At 50.6% G+C, this 20,315-nt stretch overlaps 1 protein-coding gene across 2 annotated transcripts; it reads left to right on the top strand.

The window, feature by feature from the left end:
- Positions 1–685: 685 nt before the first annotated feature.
- WSB2 (WD repeat and SOCS box containing 2) lies at positions 686–20,090 on the top strand. 2 transcript variants are annotated; one of them, XM_058656638.1, is made up of 9 exons: positions 686–825; positions 6,985–7,153; positions 13,415–13,659; positions 13,785–13,916; positions 16,894–16,994; positions 18,300–18,472; positions 19,115–19,225; positions 19,325–19,432; positions 19,922–20,090. In XM_058656638.1, exons 1-9 carry the CDS (start codon positions 813–815, stop codon positions 20,082–20,084), a joined length of 1,215 nt encoding a protein of 404 aa, XP_058512621.1. In that variant the 5' UTR covers positions 686–812; the 3' UTR covers positions 20,085–20,090. The 2 variants fall into 2 exon arrangements, with proteins under 2 accessions (XP_058512621.1, XP_058512620.1); XM_058656637.1 differs by lacking the exon at positions 686–825 and adding an exon at positions 1,261–1,291.
- The last annotated feature ends 225 nt before the right edge of the window (positions 20,091–20,315 follow it).

The following is a 20,315-nucleotide window of genomic DNA, read 5'->3' as shown; positions in this document are numbered from 1 at the left end:
GAAGCCATCCTCCCTCCTACCAGTCCGTATCTTCTCCCTCGCCCCTATTTCCACCCAGAAGTCGCCCCACCTCCGGTTCCCACTAAGTCCTTCCCCGCCCCCCCCCGTCCCGTTCTCCCCCAGGCCGTGAATTCTCCCATCTTTACCTGGCACCCACCCCTTCGTTCCCGCCCTTTTCCCTTCAGCATTACTCTTCCACTGCTGGTTTTCTCCCAACCTTGGTCTCCCCACGCCGCTCCACTCGTCCTCCATCCCCTCAGCCCCACCGTTTTGTTTTTTTTTTTTTTGCCCATTTCTGACCCCTCACCATCCTAATCTCCCCAGGACGCGGCTCCCCCACCCCATTTTCTCCTCAGTCCCAACCTCCACCTAGGTCTTTCCCAGCCTGTGTACTCCCCCCACCCCACTTCCCCTCAGTCTCTCCCGCGTTTCCTCCTCAGCACTTCCCTTCTCAGCGGTTTTTTTTGCCCGGGGTGTCCCCGCGCCCCGCGTCACCCTACCCGCGGTCCCCTCAGTCCCCTCAGTCCCCTCAGTCCCGCCCCCGGCGCCCCGCCCCCTGCGCGTCCCCGCCCGCGCCGCCGCCATGTGACGGGAAGCAGCTGATGGCCTCTCCGGGCGGCGGCGGCGGCGGCGGCGGCGGCGGCGGCGGCGGCGGCGGCGGCGGCGGCGGCGGCGGCGGCGGCGGCGGCGGCGGCGGCGGCGGCGCGCGGCAGCGGCGGGGCCGGGGCGGGCGGAGCGGGGGCGGCATGAGGGCCCGCGGCTCAGGGGGCTGAGGCGCCGGCCGCCTGCCGCGGGGGCCGCGCACGTCCTCCATGGAGGCCGGAGGTGAGTGTGGCGGGGACGCGCCCGCCGAGGCCCGCGCTGCCCGGGAGCGGGAGGTGACCCCGGGGCGGGCGTGGGGGCGGGGCGCGGCGGGCGCCGGCTGGGGCGGGCGCAGCGGAGGCGGCGGCTCTGGCGGCGGTGGTGGCAGCCGCGGGCGCTGCCGGCGTCCAGCTTTGTTTCACTTTCGCCTTCAGCGGCTGCTACCCGGGCTCCCGCCGCGACGGGACCGGGGAGGACGGGGCTTGGCACCCCTGGGGATGGTGGTGGGGCAATGGGGGAGGCGGGCCGCTCTGGGCTGTCCTTACCTGTATCTGTCTGGGTGGGGACGCGAAGCCCTAACAGGACGAGCCCCGAGGGAGTGGGTGTCCAAGTGGCAGGGGACGCACTGGCCGGTTCGGTTGAGACTTCGCTCACTGCCCACGTTAGGAGCCGTGTGGTCATCGTGGATGAGCTATGTGTTGTCTACAAGGTGGGGTTAACAGTTGGCGGCCTGAGTGGGAGCTTCCTAAGCTTGCCTGTCCAGGAGAATGGGGTCTGGATCCCTGCAAAAGACAGCGTTTCCCAGTTCCCGGGAAATGGGATGCCTGTGCGGGGAGACAGGCTTAGGACAGTCTTAGGCTTAGCTTCAGGCGGGACCTGAAGCTCTGCCCCATCTTTGTTCCCAGCAGTCACCACCCAAAATCCTTGAGAAAGTCAGAAGGTTGGAGGTCTAGAGTTCTCCCACGTAGCAGCTGGGGTCTCCCCAACTACTGAGAGAGAAGGGTGTATTTGTAATGCAAATAAGCCCCTGGGTTCCCCCTTAGACCTCACCTGTAGGAAAATTGCCTGGGTGGATTTGGGTTTTTTTCTGGGGAGTCCATACTCTTCAACCTGCTGGAGAATTCTCAGGAGGGATTTGTCCCATACCCGCTTTGTTGCCGCGCTCTTGCTGTTGGGTGTGGGTGGGTTGAAATCAGGGTATTCCCTGGGGTGGTGTCCCTTTTTCGTTTAGGAAATGACATTTCTTTGTTTGCTGGAGGGAGGCCTTCAGTGAGAGGTGTTCCCATCTAGATAAGGGCTTTCATGTCAGCAGTGTGTACCCACAGAATTCCGTGGAAATGTCCTCTATTCTGCAGGAGCTGAGGTGGATCACTTTATAGCTTCCGTGCTAACTTCCGTTGGATTCCTTAGAGTGAAATGGGAAAGCACTGTGTGGTCTTTTTAAAGGGTCTGTTTCCAATTCTAGTTTTTTCCTTGTGATTGACAGCTGTGTTTTGGGAATGTGGGCAGAACTGGTGAGAGTTGCCAAGCTACTATGAGATGGGGGAGGAGAAGCAGAGACTTTCATGTCCTTTTCAAACTGAATACAACTCATTGTAAAGGAATTACAATGGGCTACAGTAAAATCTTCAGAATAGTGGTTAGGGTTCCTTTATTCATTCAGCAAATATTTATTTATTGAGTGTCTACTATGTGCCAGGCACCCTCTAGGCCAGAGCTGGCCAGTAGAAATGTGATATGAGCCATGTGCATCATTTAGAATGTTCTGTCAGGCCCATCAGATTCAAAAATAAAAGGAAACTAAATTTAAATTGTATCTTTCAGTTCAACTTAGCTAAAATGGTTATTTCAGCTTGATTCATGTCTATCACCAAGAACTGATTACAATACTTTGTAAGATTGTTGAGCTGAGTCTTGGAAATCTGGTGTGTATTTCATATTAACAGCCGCTTTCAGTTCGGGATTGATGTGTTTTAAGGGCTAAGGAAGCCCGATCGCCCAGTGATGACTGGATTCACTACAGCAACTCAATAGCAGCCAACAAACCGATCCCGAGGGTGGGGGAGTAGTAAGTACCTAAAAACAACAAATAAGTCCCCCCCACCCCGAAATAAAAAACCAACCCTCTGAGAACACCTGGCTCCTCACTTCTGCTTCTGCCAGTGCAGGCTTTGAGCCAAGCCAGGCTCACGGGAGTGGTCATTAGGCTCCAAACACCCATGTGGGAGACTGCTTTGTCTTCCTGGCGTTTGGTTTCCACTTCAGCCCCAGCCCAACCTAAGCCTAAACTCCCCAGGGATTCAGGGAGTGAACCAGTGGTCAGGGTGGTAGGGAGGGGGCTGCCAAACTAACTCTTCCTCTGTCTCTGTAACAAACTGAAAAAAAAAAAATAAAAAAGAGGCATTGCGGGTGATTATAAAGAAGATGAAATGATTGAAAGTGACTTAGGCCACTGTAGGTATTGAGGACAGGAAGGTGTCTGAGAAGACTACAGGAGCTCTAGGCCAATGAAATAGCTGACATGAAGGTCCTGTGACAGAAAAATGAGAATGGCCTCAGAGCCATCTCCATTGTAACACTGACAGCCCCTCCTAGTGGTAAATATCTTCCCTCTCAGTCTGGTTATCCCAACACGTGCCCAATACAAACCCTTATTAGGGGATGGGATGGAGTGTAGTAGGTCAAAGGTTACCAAAGTTGAGTTGGACCGGAAGAGTGAGATCTAGAGGCCTGTGGCACATCATGGTGACTGTAGTTAATAAATAACAACATAGAGTTGCCCGGTGCTGAGTCCCTTTTAAATGTTCTCACCACAAAAAAATCCCAAGCATGTGGGTGTTGCATATGTTAATGAGTTTGGTTGGGCTATTCCATTGATACAAGTGTAAAAGCATATACTCCATACTATTTTGGTCCAAGAAAATCCTGATCCCTGTTTTTTTTTTTTTTTTCCCCATCAGTAAGAGCCCCTGCTGGTACAGTCCCAGACTGAAGCCAGATGCCCTGGGCTCCATCTGATTAGTCTGAGTCCAGACTCCAAGAGATGGAAGTCATGGGTTTCTGCACCTGAAATAGCCGAGACAAAAAATCCCTAAGGGACAGAAATAGAATGGGAGCTCCGGGCAGAAGGGCTTCATGAGATGTGTCTGACATGAGCCTCATTGTAGTTTAAGGGGCTTGATTTCATTTTTAGGTGAAGAGGTATAACATGTATTTATTCAACAAATATTTACTGGCTGCATAATCACACACGTCGGAGAAAAGCTGTCTTTTGAGTGAGACCTGAGGGAGGAGAAGGCACCGGCTGTAGGGAGGCATCCAGGCCGAATGCCTAGTTTCTGAGGTTGGAACTAAAATGAGCACAACCGGGGCTGGGGGAGCTGGCAAGCCCAGTGTGTACAAGCTGGTGACAGAGAAAACAGCTCAGGTGGGCGAGACAAAGGCAGGAGCCAGGTGAGAGTTTAGCTTCTATTCTCAGAGTGGTTGAAGTTGATCACTGTTGGAGGTGAGGGGCCAGAGTGGACAGGAGGAGAACATGAACATTGGGAAGACTGCTTCACGGGGCAGGGAGGGGAGGGAGATGATGTTGCCATGGTAATGGGTATATGCTGCGCTGTCTGTTCGGAGCGTGTGATGGCCGGCAGTTGTGGATGGATTTGGTTTGGGAGGTAAAGAGAAGAGAAATGACAGGCGATTCCCTTTATATAGAATAGAGCCCCCTGGTGTCAAATGGTTGTGTCTGTTGAGGAGACAGTAAACCCAGCATGAATTCTACCAGAATGAAATAAAAGAGATTTTCATACAGGTCAAGTGAAAGCCTGTCCCCGGAGCAGTTAGTGTCATTCAGGGTTTGTTTCCGCGTGTTTCAGCACCAACCCTAGTGCCATTTGGGGCCAGAAAAGTGTGGTGAGTCGTGCTGCGTGCAGCAGGAGGATGTTGAATAGGATTCCTGACCTCCACACAGCCAGGTGCTGCTAGCAGCCCACCCCCAGGCCTGGGCACTGCCAGGGTCCCTCTGGGGGCTTATCACCTGCCGGGGACTCCATGGATTACATGAGGGAGACATGAGCAGATTATGGCCCGTGTTACCACAGGACAGTGTCCAGAGAAAGCTGCCTCACGTTCGGAGAGCTGTTCTGCATTTAAGAGACAAAATGACTTTTATCATGCAAGGGTTCCCATCCCTTGGAGATGCTTATTCTGCAGTCGTGTGATTGCATAAAATGATCGCACAGTTAGAGGTTTCTGGGAGGAACCGTCTGCACCTGCACAAATACCAGTTTAGGGAGATTAATATATTGAAATGTACACACACAGAGAATTTCCAGAAATGAGTATTTTCTTTACAAAGGCTTGATGAGATTTATTAAGACTCTGCTTGGAATTTCAGCAACATCAGTTTTTAAAAAAATTTATTGTGACTTGAAAGGCAGAATTAACAGTCATAGAGGGAGAGAGCTCCTCCCTCTAGCTGCTGGTTCACTCCCTAAAGGGCTGGGCCAGGCTGAAGCCTGGAGCTTCTTCTGGATCTCCCATGTGGTTACAGGGGGCCAAGCACTTGGGTCATCTTCATTAACAGGGAACTAGATCGGAAGTGGAATAGTCAGTACTTGAAGCGACATCCCTATGGCATGCTGGCATTACAGGTGGTGACATTACCCCGTTATTCCATATAACCAGCCGTACACCTATTTCATCAAACAAAATACACTTTGCCCTTGTATCTTTCATATGCCAGGGCAGTGTATGCCTGCACACCTACAACTTGACCATCTGTTTCATTGAATCCACAGTCATGTAGATTAGATGATGTGTCACCAGGAAAAACTATTCACCATTGAACTATGCAAAGCCAACACTTTACGTGTCCTAATACCAGCAGTGTCAAAAAGAAAGCAGCCATATAAAGATGTTTCTTTTAAATATGTGACTTTTTTTTATATAACGTCACATATATAAAGTTGTTCAAAGTAGTACCTATCAGTTAACAGCAGAAAAAGGGTCGGTCTGGAATTGCTCAGGATAACATAAACGTGTTAGGAAGCGACGTCATCCATGATGGAAGCAACTTTTTAAAGATTTATTTTACTGGAAAGGCAGATTTACAGAGAGAAGGAGAGACAGAGAAGATCTTCTGTCCACTGATTCACTCTCCAAGTGGTCGCAATGGCCGGAGCTGAGCTGATCCAAAGCTAGGAGCCAGGAACTTCTCGGTCTCCCATGTAGGTGCAGGACTGTCCTTGACTGCTTTCCCAGGCCACAAGCAGGGAGCCGGATAGGCAGCGGGACTGGTAGCACACGAACCAGCACCCATATGGGATCCTGGCTCTTGTAAGGCGAAGATTTTACCCACTAGGTTACTGCACTGGGCCCAGAAGCTGCTTTTACATTAGTGTGTGACTGTTGGTTGGTTGTTGAGACTCTTCACTTGGAGTAGAGGATTGAGCTGCCATTTTTGGTCCAGAAAAGTGTTAATCCAGTGCCTGCTTTTGCAAAATGCTGTGCTAGGCCCTGGGAGAGACTAAAGTCATCCTGGTGTCGGAAGAAGGGTGCTTAAATGCTGGTTCCAGGAGAGAGCATAGAGATGGTGAGAATGTCCGTGAGCTCCCGGGACCCTGTCCAGGAAATGTGGGGTTGGAGGTGGCATGCAGGAGGGTGTGATGGACAGGAGACTGGAGACCCAGGGCTCGGGCACATGAGGTGGGTGAAAGGCCTGGTCAGTGGCTTATACAGGTGGAAGGCAGTATGAAATGCATTTGAAAAAAATGTGCATGACCATGTGTTTCAGCTTTTGCAGGGTTTCCAGGGGCAGGAAAAATGGTTCAGGAGACTGTGTCAAAAATTAGGGCAAGATAAGTTGGCACAGAGAGGGGGTGGGGCTTGGAGAGTGACAGTGAGTAGGTCTGAGAGAGGAGGGTGAGGGCAGACCCCTCGGTGCCTTGTTGGAAGGGAGTGCCCAGTCCTGAAGAGGGAGACGCCGAGGTTCAGGTTCGCCTCCGCGTACCCGGCTCTCCACTGCGAGCTCTGCTGTCTGGCATAAATGCACGGCAAAGCCTGGCCCTTTTGCAGTAGTCTAGCACACTTCTCTCCCTCTCTCCCCCCCCAACTAGCATAGTCCAAACTTGTTGACTGTCCATGTTCTTCCTGTCTAGGCCTTTATGGTGTAAAGGAGGCTCCCACTTACTGGCTTCACCCGCACAAAGGTTACTCTTGAGTCATGGTTAAGCAGCAGTGGGAAGTGCTTAGGACTGAGTAATTGTGGTGGAATGTGGCCAGTGGCTCCCTTCACTGCCCAGGTCATTTAAATTTCAACTCCTTGCCGGATTCTGTAGTCTTTGCGTGGGGAAGGCAGGGTGGTCTGGAGGGAGTGTGGTTCATAAAGTATGCTGTCTCCCGCCCCAGAGGAACCGCTGCTGCTGGCTGAGCTCAAGCCCGGGCGCCCCCACCAATTTGACTGGAAATCGAGCTGTGAAACCTGGAGCGTCGCCTTCTCCCCGGATGGCTCCTGGTTCGCCTGGTCCCAAGGACACTGCATTGTAAAGCTGATCCCCTGGCCCCTGGAGGAGCACTTGTGAGTACTGTGTGCCCGCAGAGAGCACGGCAGTTTGCATGATCTTTGCAGTTTTCCCATTTGAGAGCAAGAGAGCTCATTCCCTCACAAAGAAAGCCTATGTGCCTGAGCCAGTATTGCCCACTCACACCCCCTCCAGCTCTAGGCACCTGCTTACCTCCCTTTCTGTCTTGTTCTGGGTATTCCATAGTAATGGAATCATAGACCGTGCAACCCTTGGGGATTCGATTCTCACCTCGCAGTGTGTTTTCAGTTTGTCCGGGTTGTGGCATGGAGAGCGCTTCCCTTCCGTTCATTGCCACATGTGATCACGTCGTGTATAGCTGCCAGTTGTTACAGGTTGGTGGGTTGGAAGGCCCTGGTGTTGCTCTCGCCTTCTGGCTATTGTGGGTAGCACTGCCATGAACACACGTGTATATGTTGGCGAGTATACATTGTCTTCAAGGGAAGAAATGTCAGGCGGTTTTCTGAAGTAGTGGCACCATTTTGCAGGCCGTCCAGCAGCGTGCTCAGGTTTGGTCCCGCAAGCCCTTCTAGCATGTGTCATTGCGGTGTTTGTCTTGTTGATGATGGTGCAACCGTGCTAGCATGCGTGAAGTGGTGTTGTGTAATTTTCTGCTGGCCCCAGCTCACATGTTTGGTGACTCTTGACCTGCTTTGCAGTAATGTCAGCCTGTATCCTTTGTGCATTTTGGAAGTTGATTGTTTTTGTTATCGGTTTTGTTCAGATTCTGACACCAGGGTTTTTCTTTCTTTGATAAGGTTGGATCCCAGTATCTGAGTGCTGCCCTCCCAGCCAGCCGACCCAGCATCAGTATCTTCTCATTTGTCCCAGGGCAACTTTATGTCAGCATTTCTGTATTCAGTCAACACTTGTGGCAAATCTTCTTTACCCAAAACTGAGCTAAAAGTTGAGAATCCTGAAATAAGTCAGTGTGGCCCTGAGCTCATGTGTTTTGGGCATGTCTTAGAAACAGTGTGGTTGTTTTGAGCTCTTTGTGAATTCAGCCTGAGCCCTGTTGCCTTGATAACAGTTTGCTGAACGGGGTGCTTTGCACGTTGCTGGGATTGGAGGGTGTAACACTGTCAAGTTAGCATTTAGTCTTGGTTCCCATTGCCTGGCACTCCTACAGTCCTGAGTCTCCGAAGTGAGCTGTGTCTTCTTTGTGTTGCCATTGAGTTGGCTGACGGCTGGCAGTCACTGGGGAGCTTCAGGAAGGGGGCTGGTCACTGGACAGTCAGTAGTAGAGGGTTGGGACTTTTGAGGACGGTGTCCTGGGAAGGGAAAATGGGCTAAAGGTTAGGTCAGTAGCCAGTGGCCGGAAGTTGACTCGACTCTGCCATGCTGTGTGACGTGAGACCGGGTAAAGCAGGTGTTTGGGTAGTTGAGCACGTGACGTTTCCTGAAGGCTGCTTGTCCCAGGAGCGGAGGGAGGACACACCCTTCCTACCCTGCTCGCTTGGGGAGTGAGTCTTTTACCTGGTGTTCTGCCGCATCCTTGGTAGTAAACGGGTGAGGAGAGACAAAGGTCCTCCTGAGTTCTGTGAGCCGCTCCTTCAGGAAACCGGTTTACTGCTGTGGGATTACAGGTAAGGCAGCGTGGCCTGGGAGGTGAGCAGAGGGCACTCCCAGGGCCTGAACCCCCGCTCTGTGACGTCTGAAGCGTCACACTGGAGGTGAATTCCAGCTGGCAGAGTCAGTTGCTTGCTTGATGTGTGAGGAAACCCCAACATGTTTGGGGGAAAACAGTTTGGTTTTGTCCTGTGTCATCAGAAGGCTGCGCTTTCCAGAAGGAAGACTTTGGGGTAAAATCCATCAAGGACTTACCAGCCCTCTCTCTGCTGTCAGGAACATCAGAAAGGAGTTGTCGGCCTACACTTATTTTTATCATGAAACTGATTATTAGTAGTGGAAAAAAAAATCAGAGCTAGTTTAACGTCTAGGGATGAGAAAGGATATTTCAGGAAATGGTCTCATTTCTGTATGGTGTTTTTACAGCCGTCGAAGACTGTTGTGTGTGTACTCATACTTTTCAGTTCCTTCTCCAGTCACTTGAATGGTCATGCCAAAGTCAGTCATTGTTTATCGATTTTCTAAATATGAGGGTCCCTAGCTCATATCTAGGGTTGAGTTTGATATGTTTTGAGATGAAACGGATTTTTTTAAAGCATCAAGTGGAAAAATCTGCTTTCATATACACATATATAGGCACACAGAAACATATGTACTTACACATACAGATATGTGTATATGTACACAGACGCATATATATTGCTATAGATAAATATGTATATGCATAGATTTAAAAGTATACGAAAGTACAATTATCTTTTTTTTTTTAAGATGTATTTATTTTTATTGCAAAGTCAGATATGCAGAGAGAAGGAGAGACAGAGAGGAAGATCTTCCATCCGATGATTCACTCCCCAAGTGACCACAATGGCCGGTGCTGCTCCGATCTGAAGCTGGGAGCCAGGAGCTCTTCTGGGTCTCCCACGCGGGTGCAGGGTCCCAAGGCTTTGGGCTGTCCTCGACTGCTTTCTCAGGCCACAAGCAGGGAGCTGGATGGGAAATGGGGCCACTGGGATTAGAACTGGTGACCATATGGGATCCCAGCGCATTCAAGGCGAGGACTTTAACCATTAGGCCACCACACTGGGCCCACAATTATCTTTTGACTCAGTTTTTGTAACTTCGAGGAGCTGATACCTTCAAATCCCTTACGAGGGGGAAGGCATTTCTGTTCTTGTTGAGATTGTGACAGATTAAAAAAAAAAACAAAACCAAAAAACTCCCTGTAAAGTAATGCTTTTGCTGTTGAGAAACGTTGAGATTAACCACATAGTTGTTCTACTTTTAGAAATAAAAAGTTGGAAGGTTTAGTTTCTGTGAAGCTGAGTTCAGCCAGTGAAATCTGCCTTCGCCGACTGCCACCTCCCACATAATTCACCTTTGATTCATTAGCCAACTTGGAAACCGAGTGTTTGTTGATTGCTACACTTGGGGCTAGGATACCTGACTTGAAGGCTTTTTCAATTTTTTAAGGCTTATTAATTTATCTGAAAGAATCACTTCTTGGCCTTTGGCTAACAAGTGTAATTTATCTGAAAGAGTTATAGAGAATGAGTGAGAGCAAGAGAGAGAGCGAGAGCGAGGGAGAGATCCTCTATCTACTCTTTCGCCATAAGAGCCATGACAGGGCCAGGCCGAAGTCGGGAGCTTTATCCGGGTCTCCCGGTGGGTGGCAGGGGCCCAAGTGCTTGAGTCATCCTGTGCTGCTGGACACAAACTGGCACCTCACGTGGGATGCCGATTCCATCTATGGGGCAGCTTTACCCACTGTGCCACAATGCTAGCTCCAAGGTTTGAGTTCTAGTTCCATTTCTGCCCTAACCTTGGACTCAGGAATGCTAGTGACCCTCTCCCTAAAATGGAGATTGTATCACAGCCACACACCACATAATAGTGTTTTGGTTAGTGAAAAGCCACACGTGGGATTATTTTCCCGATGAGATTGTATCCCAGTGACATTGTCACCTCCGGTAGTGTAAGTACAATCTGTGATAACTCACACAAGACAGACTGACCTGATGGATTTCCTAGATTGAATCACCCTTGAAAGGAGAAGTAACACGTGACTTCTCCTTTCTAGAAAAGTTAAACATATAGAAAGTGAAATAATACTTAAAAGTGTCCTAATTCCCCTGGAACAGAGTAGCTGGGTATGTAGCCCTTAAATCAGATAGGGTCGGAATTTTATAAAAAATAAAGCTAACATACTGTGAATGTACCAGGTGGCTCCTCCTATGTGAACCACCCGTGGTGGCTAGCGAAGCGCATTGCGCACAGTGGGTCTGGGCCGCTGACCCGCAGGCAGAAGGGAGCTGGGGAGTACTGGGCAAGCTCGGCCGAGAAGACACTGATCACGTTCAGATCAGTGGTCTGGAATAACAAATTGATGGACTCCTCATGGCCATTTCAGACTAAGGGCCTGCACTTGTTTCCTTGAAAGGCCCTGAGAGTAGCAATTTTAGACTTTACATGTGGGCCACAAAATCACTTTTCAGTGTTTACCTCTGCCAGTGGCCAGTGAGTTCCCGTGTGAGGATTGTGGTGTTCCAGTAAAACCTCATCAAAACCAGACCCTGTTCTTTCCCACAGCAGACAAGCCTGGAGGACAAATACTATACAATTTAATCTGTGGAATCTAAAAGTAGTCAAATTTATAGAGGCATTTCTGACAGACTGGTTGTCTGGCCTGAGGCTGGGGAGGTTCTGGTCGAAGGGCTCAGGTTTCAGTTCCATGGGATTGGGTTAGCTCAGGAGATCAGCACGGTGCCTGGCTGTGTAGGGATGCATACTAGGACATTGGAATCCAGGAGGTCTTCCATGCTCTCACAACCACAAGTGCTAAGTATATGAAGTGAAGGATATGTGGAGTAGCTTGGTTTAACCATTTCATAATGTAGACATGTATCAAAACATGGTTTCATCATAATCCATTAATACATTTCATTTTGGGGGCTGGTGCCATGGGGTAGTAGGCAAACTTGCCGCCTGTGATGTTGGCATCCCATGTAGGTGTCTGTTCGTATCCTGGCTGCTCCACTTGTGATCAAGCTCCCTACTGATAACCTGGGAAAGCAGTGGAAGACTTAGGACTCCGTAGCTACTCCGGACCCGGAGGAAGCTCCTGGCTGCTCTGACTGCTCTGGCTCTCTGGGCAGTGAACCAGAGAATGGAAGATCTCTCTTTCTGTGACTCTACCTTTCAAATAAAAATAAAACAAGTAAATAAATAAATATATATATACATACACACATTATCTTTAAATATATATCCATAAAATATAAATATAAATAAAATATATGTACACATAAATATATGCTATATATAAATTATATGTGTGTGTATAATTTTTGCTTGTTAACAAACCACAAAGAGCAAAGGCAGACTGCCGGCCTGGGCAGAGTCTGACTGCCTGGGATTCAGACTGGCAGGAAACTTTAATTCCTTCCCACTGATTTTCCAGGTGAGCTTGGTTAAAATTCTTTAATATGTTTCACACATGATTGATATGAATGTGATTTACTCATGACTTTGCAGGGGCACACCGACTGCATGTCCAAGTCCAGCTGTGTGTGCGTCATGTGTAAGGTTTCTCATGGAACCAATCCGAATGTGTCCCCAGGTCCAGCTGTCCTGTCACCTGTCTCCTGGGTTTGATACACAGCTGTTAGCCATCAGGGTCAGGTTCTGTACAACAATGCCACTGTGACACGTAGGGCAGACAGCGAACTCGGCGCTCAACAGGCCGTACCCCACACCTGCTTGTGCCCCTGTGACTTGGCATAGCCGTGGGTAGGCAGGGCCTTGTGTCTTAGGGACTGGGTCACCTCAAGGGCGATGGAAGAGAGTTTGGCTGAGAGGTCTTTGGGGCAGTGCGCCCTGGAACGTTTCTGTGGTTTCTTTGGCTCTGTGGACGTCCGCACTCATCGGCGCCCCTGCTGGGTGTACATCAGGGAAGCCTGTGCGAGAGCTTTGTTCATTGGAAGCTAGGGAGTGATGAGGGAAGTCAACACGTACCAGATGGACTGGAGCAGCCCGAAAGGGAATTGTTTCCCAGTGCTTCAGTGTATCTGAGCTGGAGGCGATGGGTTCATCCCAGCAGGAGTGCAGCCCATGGGTGTTCAGGCTCCACACACTGTCCTAGTTCCAGACCCGTGGGCTGAGTGTACCTGCTTTCTCACAGGAGAAGCCTAACGCATCTTTTCCTTTCATGCGCTGAAGCCCGAGGGAACTCTCTGAGCAAGCCTGCTGCTCCCTGGAGTGTCTGTGATCTAGTTTCCCACACGGCAGGTCACCCTGTAGTGGCAGGTCACCCCATGGCAGAGTTGCTGCAAAGAGGAGGGGCCTCTTTGTTCACATGAAATTTTAAGAGAGCCAGAGAGAAAAGTCCCATCAGAATCCACCTTAGGCCAAAGTGCTTCTAGAACTTTCAAGTCTTTCTTAAGATGTCCCAGGATGAGGGGCTCGGCAGCGTGGCCTAGTGGCTAAGGTCCTCGCCTTGATCCCATATGGCTGTTGGTTCTAATCCCGGCAGCTCCACTTCCTCTCTCTCTCTCCTCCTCTCAGTATATCTGACTTTGTAATGAAAATAAAATAAATCTTTAAAAAAAAAAAAAAGATGTCCCAGGATGAGAAGTTGGTTAATTTGGGTAGCAATTTTAAACTCATCCAGAGATCTCTACTTCCTCCAGCATCCCTAAAGGATTTGAAGCCAAAAGCCGAAGTAGCAAAAATGACCCAAAAGGACGAGGCAGCCCAAAGGAGAAGACGCTGGACTGTGGTCAGATTGTCTGGGGTTTGGCCTTCAGCCCGTGGCCTTCCCCACCCAGTAGGAAGCTCTGGGCGCGCCACCATCCTCCAGTGCCAGATGTGTCTTGCCTGATTCTTGCCACGGGACTCAACGATGGGCAGATCAAGATTTGGGAGGTCCAGACAGGTAGGTCCTTCACGGCTGGCATGAAGTCCTGGGAGGCTGGAGCCATTTCTGACTGATACCACACCCCGACTCCCCGCTTCCCCTCCCCGCCTAGCTCTGACCGCGCACTCCTGCCCCCACGCCAGGGCTCCTGCTTCTGAATCTCTCGGGCCACCAGGACGTCGTGAGGGACCTGAGCTTCACCCCCAGCGGCAGTTTGATCTTGGTCTCAGCATCGCGGGATAAGACTCTTCGCATCTGGGACCTGAATAAGCACGGTATGGGGTTGAAGGCGCTACGTGGCATCTCCGGAACAGTTCCATTTGCCCCCTTTCTCCACTTGGCCAATGTCATTTTTCTCTCTAACGGCGTTTCCCAACCATTCTTTCCCCCCGTTACCGTCTCCTAAGGAGCACTGTTAGACAAGCCACTGCCCTCACAGTCGTCCTGTACCAAAGACCACCACACAGTGCCCTGCTGTCTGCTGACAGGCCCCTCTGCAGGGGCCAAAACCTGCAGACACTCCAGTCCCAAGTAAAACATGGTGCCATATGTGCTCAGAACCCACACACGTCCCCATATGTGGCTTTAGAGCAACTGATTACCTAGGACTCCTGGTTCCATGTGAGTACTAGGTGAAGCGTGGTTTGGTGGATACTGTGTCGAGAATAAGGCCGGAACATGTCTGTATGAGTTCTTCATAGACGCAGCTTTTGAAGATACTCATCCGGGGCTGTTTGCATCAGCAGATGTGGAACCCAGATAAGAAGGCCGTTTCTCTGTTTATGCCCTGAAATGCATACCTGTGCTTTACACCTTAGAAATTAAGATTTCTTACAGTCACCAAAAACCAGTTTTTCGTGCCCTTGGGGTGACAGCCACCCAAGGTGGAAATATGTGATCTGGACACGTTTTCTCCTCCTTGGCACTGCCAACATTTGGGGCTGGGTGATCTGTGTATTGTAGGATGTTGAGCAGCATGCCTGGTCTCCTTAGCACCCATGGCACCTCTCCAAGTGGTGCCAGTCATTTCATTGTTCAGAGTCACCCGGGGAGAGCCACTGGTTTGAAGAAGTCCCTGTTGGATGCCTCTGTTAGAAGTAAGGGTTTCTTTGTGAGGTAGAACCTGGGACTAGAATGAGTTCTCTTAGGCCAGAGGGGTCTGCCTTTATGGAATCCTGCCTTTTCCGGCTGCGTAGAGGGAGTGATGGCACAGTTAGGACACTTACACGGGTCTGGTTTGGATCAGGAAGGTGACAGAAGGACTTGCCATTTCTGCTGCAAATGGGTGGACTCAGGCTGCAGGGAATGGAAGTGGGGCGGTCGTGACAAAATACAGGGCTGGCAAAGAGGCGCATTCATCACCAGAAGGTAGCAGGCCTCTTGCCTGGGCCGTAACTGGCCAGCTTCCCACAGCCACAAGAGGGGACCACTGTCCTGCCCCAAGGTTGAGCCTGATAACATGTGGCTTCATTTTAAAATTTAATTTTTTGTGTTTTCTTATTGGAAAGTCAGATATACAGAGAGAAGGAGAGACAGAGAAAAGAGTTTCTGTCTACTTGTTCACTCCCCAAGTGACAACGGCCAGAGCTAAGCTGATCCGAAGCCAGGAGACAGGAGCTTCTTTCAGGTCTCCCACGTGGGTGCAGGGTCCCAAGGCTCTGGGCCGTCCTTGACTGATTTCCCAAGCCACAAACAGGGAACCGGATGGGAAGTGGAGCATCTGGGATATGAACCAGTGTGCATATGGGATCCCAGCTCAGGCAAGGATTTAGGCACTAGGCTCTTACGCCGGGCCCAACATGTGGCTTCTTACTCAGCTGCAGTCAGTGTTAAAAATCCCCTAGACTGACTGGGCAGCTCCAGCAGCACCTAGCCATTGCTGACGGTCTGGAGGCTCAGGACAAGGTCCAGGAGCCCGGTGCTGTGGCTTCTGTTGTGGGCCTGCCCCTGGCCCCAGGATGGCCATCTTCTCACCGTGTCCTCAGCTGGCAGGCAGATGGCTGGCGCACAAAGGCCTGCTGTAGTCAGGACCATCCCCAATGCCTTGTCAATGAGTGTCCAGAGGCAGGCAGACACCAGCTGCAGACAAGCCATGGAGTGACTTTGGGACCCACCTGCTGGTGGGAGGACCACAGAAGGGTGACAGTGTACGTGGAATGGGTGAGGCCAGTTACGTCGGAGCTTTTCAGAGGAAAAGAGGGGAATCAAGTTGCATTCTCAGGTGCCTGACTCCCACCCACCCTACCCACCTGGGTTGCCTTAATTTATTTAATTCTCACAGCATCCTAAGATTTGACACCTAAACAAACCATGATTTAAAAAAAAAAAAACTGATTTATATACATATATAAAACATTGTATATGTAAATCAGTCTGCATGTACATGTAAACTTCATCAGTTCACAGTCGTGTCTGCTTATTGAAACTTGTCTCTTGCTTGCTTGGCTCTTTCTTCCCCGTTCTCTCTGGCTGTCCCCTGTGACATCCTCATGTCTTCCCCGGGGACCCAGCGGCCCACGAGAGGAGCCCAGTGTGTGTCCTGGCGTTGTACTCCCTGTACTCCTGTTCACTGGGGTCATCAGCTCACAAAACACATCTTCTGTGTTTTTCTTTCTTCTTTGAACTATTACCCCAAGAAACCCTTAGGGAAAAAAAAAATCCATGGTGTTCATGCTGTCTGCATTTAGAGGCTGGGACGGGGAGGTCCCTGTTTCTTTGCTCATTCCCCTGTGGACGAGTATGTGGTTTGTTCAGAGGCCAAGACTGGAGGGGCGAGGGGAGCCATCCTGGCTTCAGTGCTGAGTAAGCAATAGAGCCGGGATTCAAACCCAAGCTGTGTGCCTCCAGAGCATTCACCTGTTACCATCCCATGCCAGTGCGGGTCCTCGGAGGAGGACCGCCACCTGCCCTGAGATGTGTGGGAGAACGAAAACATTGTCTGAGATGGAAAGGATACTCAGAGAACTTAGATATCTATAAAGAACACCCTCTGCTACCAATGGGTGTGGGATCCTGTGTGCCTCCCATCCCACCATGGATGGCTGCCCATTTCCTAGTTAATAGATTCTAGGCACCTGCCTGACAGTTACTTGTGCTGCTTCTTCCTTGCATTAAATAAGCGGGCCTCGGGGACCCCACTGATGGAGAGCCCATGGACGTCCTAGGGTCGGGCCACCCCTGGCCGCCAGGTTTGCGGCCTTCATGCTTTGCTGTTGGGAGTGTTTGGCTCAGGACTGCTTCTGTCTCTGCCAGGTAAACAGATTCAGGTGCTATCGGGCCACCTGCAGTGGGTTTACTGCTGCTCCATCTCCCCAGACTGCAGCATGCTGTGCTCCGCAGCTGGAGAGAAGTCGGTAAGTCACCACCGGCTCATGGGTCCCCGCCACTCCCTCCGCTACTGTAGTCCCGTGAGACATAGAGGTCTGGAGCAGTGGCCCAGAGAGAGAGAGAGAGAGAGTGAGAGAGAGAGTGTGTGTGTGAACAAAATGTCCTCAAAACGCATCGGTGAATTGGACCCCCCAGAAGGCAGTGGGCTGTGGCCTCCTGCACTGGTGTTGTAATGTTGTGGGTTCGCAAGCAGCAAAGAACAGGCGTGGCTGGAAGGTAGGCCTCGCGTCCTTGGAGAGCCCTTTCTCTCTACAAAGTGACAGGCATGCTTTTCTGTCTCACACACAGGAATCAGATTTGGACCCACCCATGGAACTCAATTTCCTTTCAATCATCCAACTTAATGCATTGAAATAAGACTTCCAGTTTAAAAAAATTGTCCTGAAATTCTGTTCTTATTAATTTTTTTTTCAAGTATTGGGAACCCAGTTTGTTTCTCTTTGTGCTTTGTACTTGCATTGCCGTGACTGATGGGGAAGTTCCTGGTCAGTGTGGCCCAGGGCGTTAGTCATGGATCTGAGGTCTGGGATCTGAGGTCCCTAAGCAGGGGTGGGGGATGTCCAACCCACAGGTCCTGTAAGGCTTGTGAACTCCTTTGTTCTGGGCCTTCCAAAGCAACTGCAGGCAGCCCTTGAAATTTAGCAACCCTATAGCGGACTGTATGGCCCTTGATTTATGCTGTAACTATCCTGATGGCCCCAGCAATAAGAAAGGCCGTCAACCCTGGTAAAGGAAAAACGAAGTCTGATTTTGTTTTGTTTTGTTTTTTTTTTTGTAAAATCGATTTTTTACTGACTCAGGTCTGAGGTGCTGAGCTAGGTCAGAAGTAGTCTCGGGGCAGATCCAGGTTTCTCTGAGCAAGGCGTGGGTATTACATGTCTCAGCAAGTGCCACTGCTTTGTGGGGTGGCCCCAGGGTTTACTTCCGACTCCTCTTTTTGGTTTTAAGACTTCGCTTGGCTTCAGTCTGTTGGCATGTACCTCCATTTGCAAACAAGGCCCAGGGGTTTCTGCGTTGCAGTTTTCATAGGCTGCAGCCGGGTTACTCTCCCTTCAGGTTAAGCTCTTGGAGGGCACACACTGGTCCAGTGCCTCAAGAGGGCAGGGTCCTGGTCTTACGGAAACCTGTATGAAAGAGCTGCAGGGAGGGGCACGAGCGCCAGCATATCCACCCCAGTGGCCAAGAGGGAGCTGTGGTGCCTTTGGCTCTGTCCGAGTCCGAGCCAAGTGCTTGGTCTGCGCCTCTTACCACACGCCTGTTCCTTCCCACAGGTCTTTCTCTGGAGCATGCGCTCCTACACCTTGATCCGGAAGCTAGAAGGTCACCAAAGCAGTGTTGTCTCCTGTGACTTCTCCCCGGACTCGGCCCTGCTTGTCACGGCTTCTTACGATACCAATGTGATCATGTGGGACCCGTACACCGGGGAGAGGCTGCGGTCACTCCGGTAAGGACTGACCCCTGTTGTGACTTCACCCTGAGGGATGGGTGCCGAGATGCCCACCTCAGCTCAGACACGGCCGTGTTAGAGTCTGAATAGGCAAGGGCACAGCCCAAGGGGCCTGTGCTTGTTAGTGTGGCATTGCCGGTTCAGCTGATGAGAGCTGCGTGTCTTTGCGTTCCTGCCTCAAGTTCACTTGTGAAACCTCCAAGTGACTCTTTGTTTCCATTTACTAATAACTGCAGTAACACGCTTTGAATGATGCTCTTACGGAAACCGTTACTTCCAAAATGAATGTTCATGCTCTCATAGGCCCTATCTGCTTTTTCCTTTCCCTTTTTGTCGTTTTATGAAGCAAATAATAGGTCGTTCCACAGTTGTCACCTACCTTCGCCTAAAAAAGACTTTGAGTTGGTACCGTGGGGTTGAAGTGAGGTCTGACCTGGTTTGCATAAAGAAATGTTAGTGACCCCCCGCCGTCCTCGCCCCAGGCCCTCCACGTGAGGTCTCTTAGAGCCTTCTGAAATGCAGCCTTCTCTGGACTGTGGATGCCAGGGGTGAACCCGTCACAGCCACAGCCCTTTGCCCCCACTGGGGAGAATGGTGGCCTTCGCATCAGCCCTGCCATCCTGTCTCTTTCCTCCTCAGCCACACCCAGCTCGACCCTGCCGTGGACGACAGTGACGTCCACATGAGCTCCCTGCGATCTGTGTGCTTCTCTCCGGAAGGGCTGTACCTCGCCACGGTGGCAGATGACAGGTAACAGCGATGGCTCTGTCCGTGCCAAGTCATGGCCACAGCACCCTTTGCTCCCCTGCCGTCAGCCTTGGTGTGACTGTCCCTTCGTTTCTTGTCCAGGCTCCTCAGGATCTGGGCGCTGGAGCTGAAGACTCCGATCGCGTTTGCTCCCATGACCAATGGTCTCTGCTGCACCTTTTTCCCACACGGTGGAGTTATTGCCACGGGGTACGTATCTACAAGCCACACACACAGGGTTGCAGCTTTTTAAGGAAAGCGAGCATCTCCAGTTTTCCGCCTGTGGGAAGGCTTTGTGGAAATCTAAGATGATGTAAAAACTGAGTTATTCCAGTTTGCCAAGATATGGTGTCATTATTTATTTTTAATATCTAACTTCAGCTTACAGATCATGCTCCCAGCCAGGTAGGGCAGGTCCACCAAGAAGCTTGTACTAAGGTGATACTGAGACCGCATTACAGGTGTTCACACCTATAGTGCAGTAGGGGCACCCTTCCCTCTTGCTTAGGAAGAGGGAACAATTTTCGAGGGCAGTGCCCACAGAGGGAGTAGGGTTTGCTCTTCAGTTCCTAACTGTTCAGCACTGCAGCATTACATCCATTTCCACTGTCAACTCTTACTGCTTCAAGTTCAAGGTGAAACTTGATCGTCCATCACAGTGCAAGGTCTGTCTCAACACATGGGTTCATTTCATTGCAGGACAAGAGACGGCCACGTCCAGTTCTGGACAGCTCCTAGAGTCCTCTCCTCACTGAAGCACTTGTGCCGGAAAGCCCTTCGAAGTTTCCTAACAACCTACCAAGTCCTAGCACTGCCAATCCCTAAGAAAATGAAAGAGTTCCTCACGTACAGGACTTTCTAAGCAACACTCCATGTCTTGTTTCCTCTCTGGTGGCATCCATCTTCCCGGCAAAGAAGTGTCTGGAATGACAGGTCACATGAGTGTCCTAGGATTGGAGTAGAATTGCTTAGGGCTTGGGCAAAGAATGTAGCAGCGACATTTGCAGCAGACCCGTCATGAGCCTCTCTATCCTTGGCGTGTCAGTCGTAAGAGGAAGAACATTTCAGCCCTGTGGCAACAGAGCCTTACCTT

This window comes from Ochotona princeps, chromosome 29 (genome assembly GCF_030435755.1).
Source record: "Ochotona princeps isolate mOchPri1 chromosome 29, mOchPri1.hap1, whole genome shotgun sequence".
Classification (NCBI taxonomy): domain Eukaryota; kingdom Metazoa; phylum Chordata; class Mammalia; order Lagomorpha; family Ochotonidae; genus Ochotona; species Ochotona princeps.
Note: the sequence above shows the minus strand (reverse complement) of the source record. Positions and strands in the feature narration are given on the sequence as shown.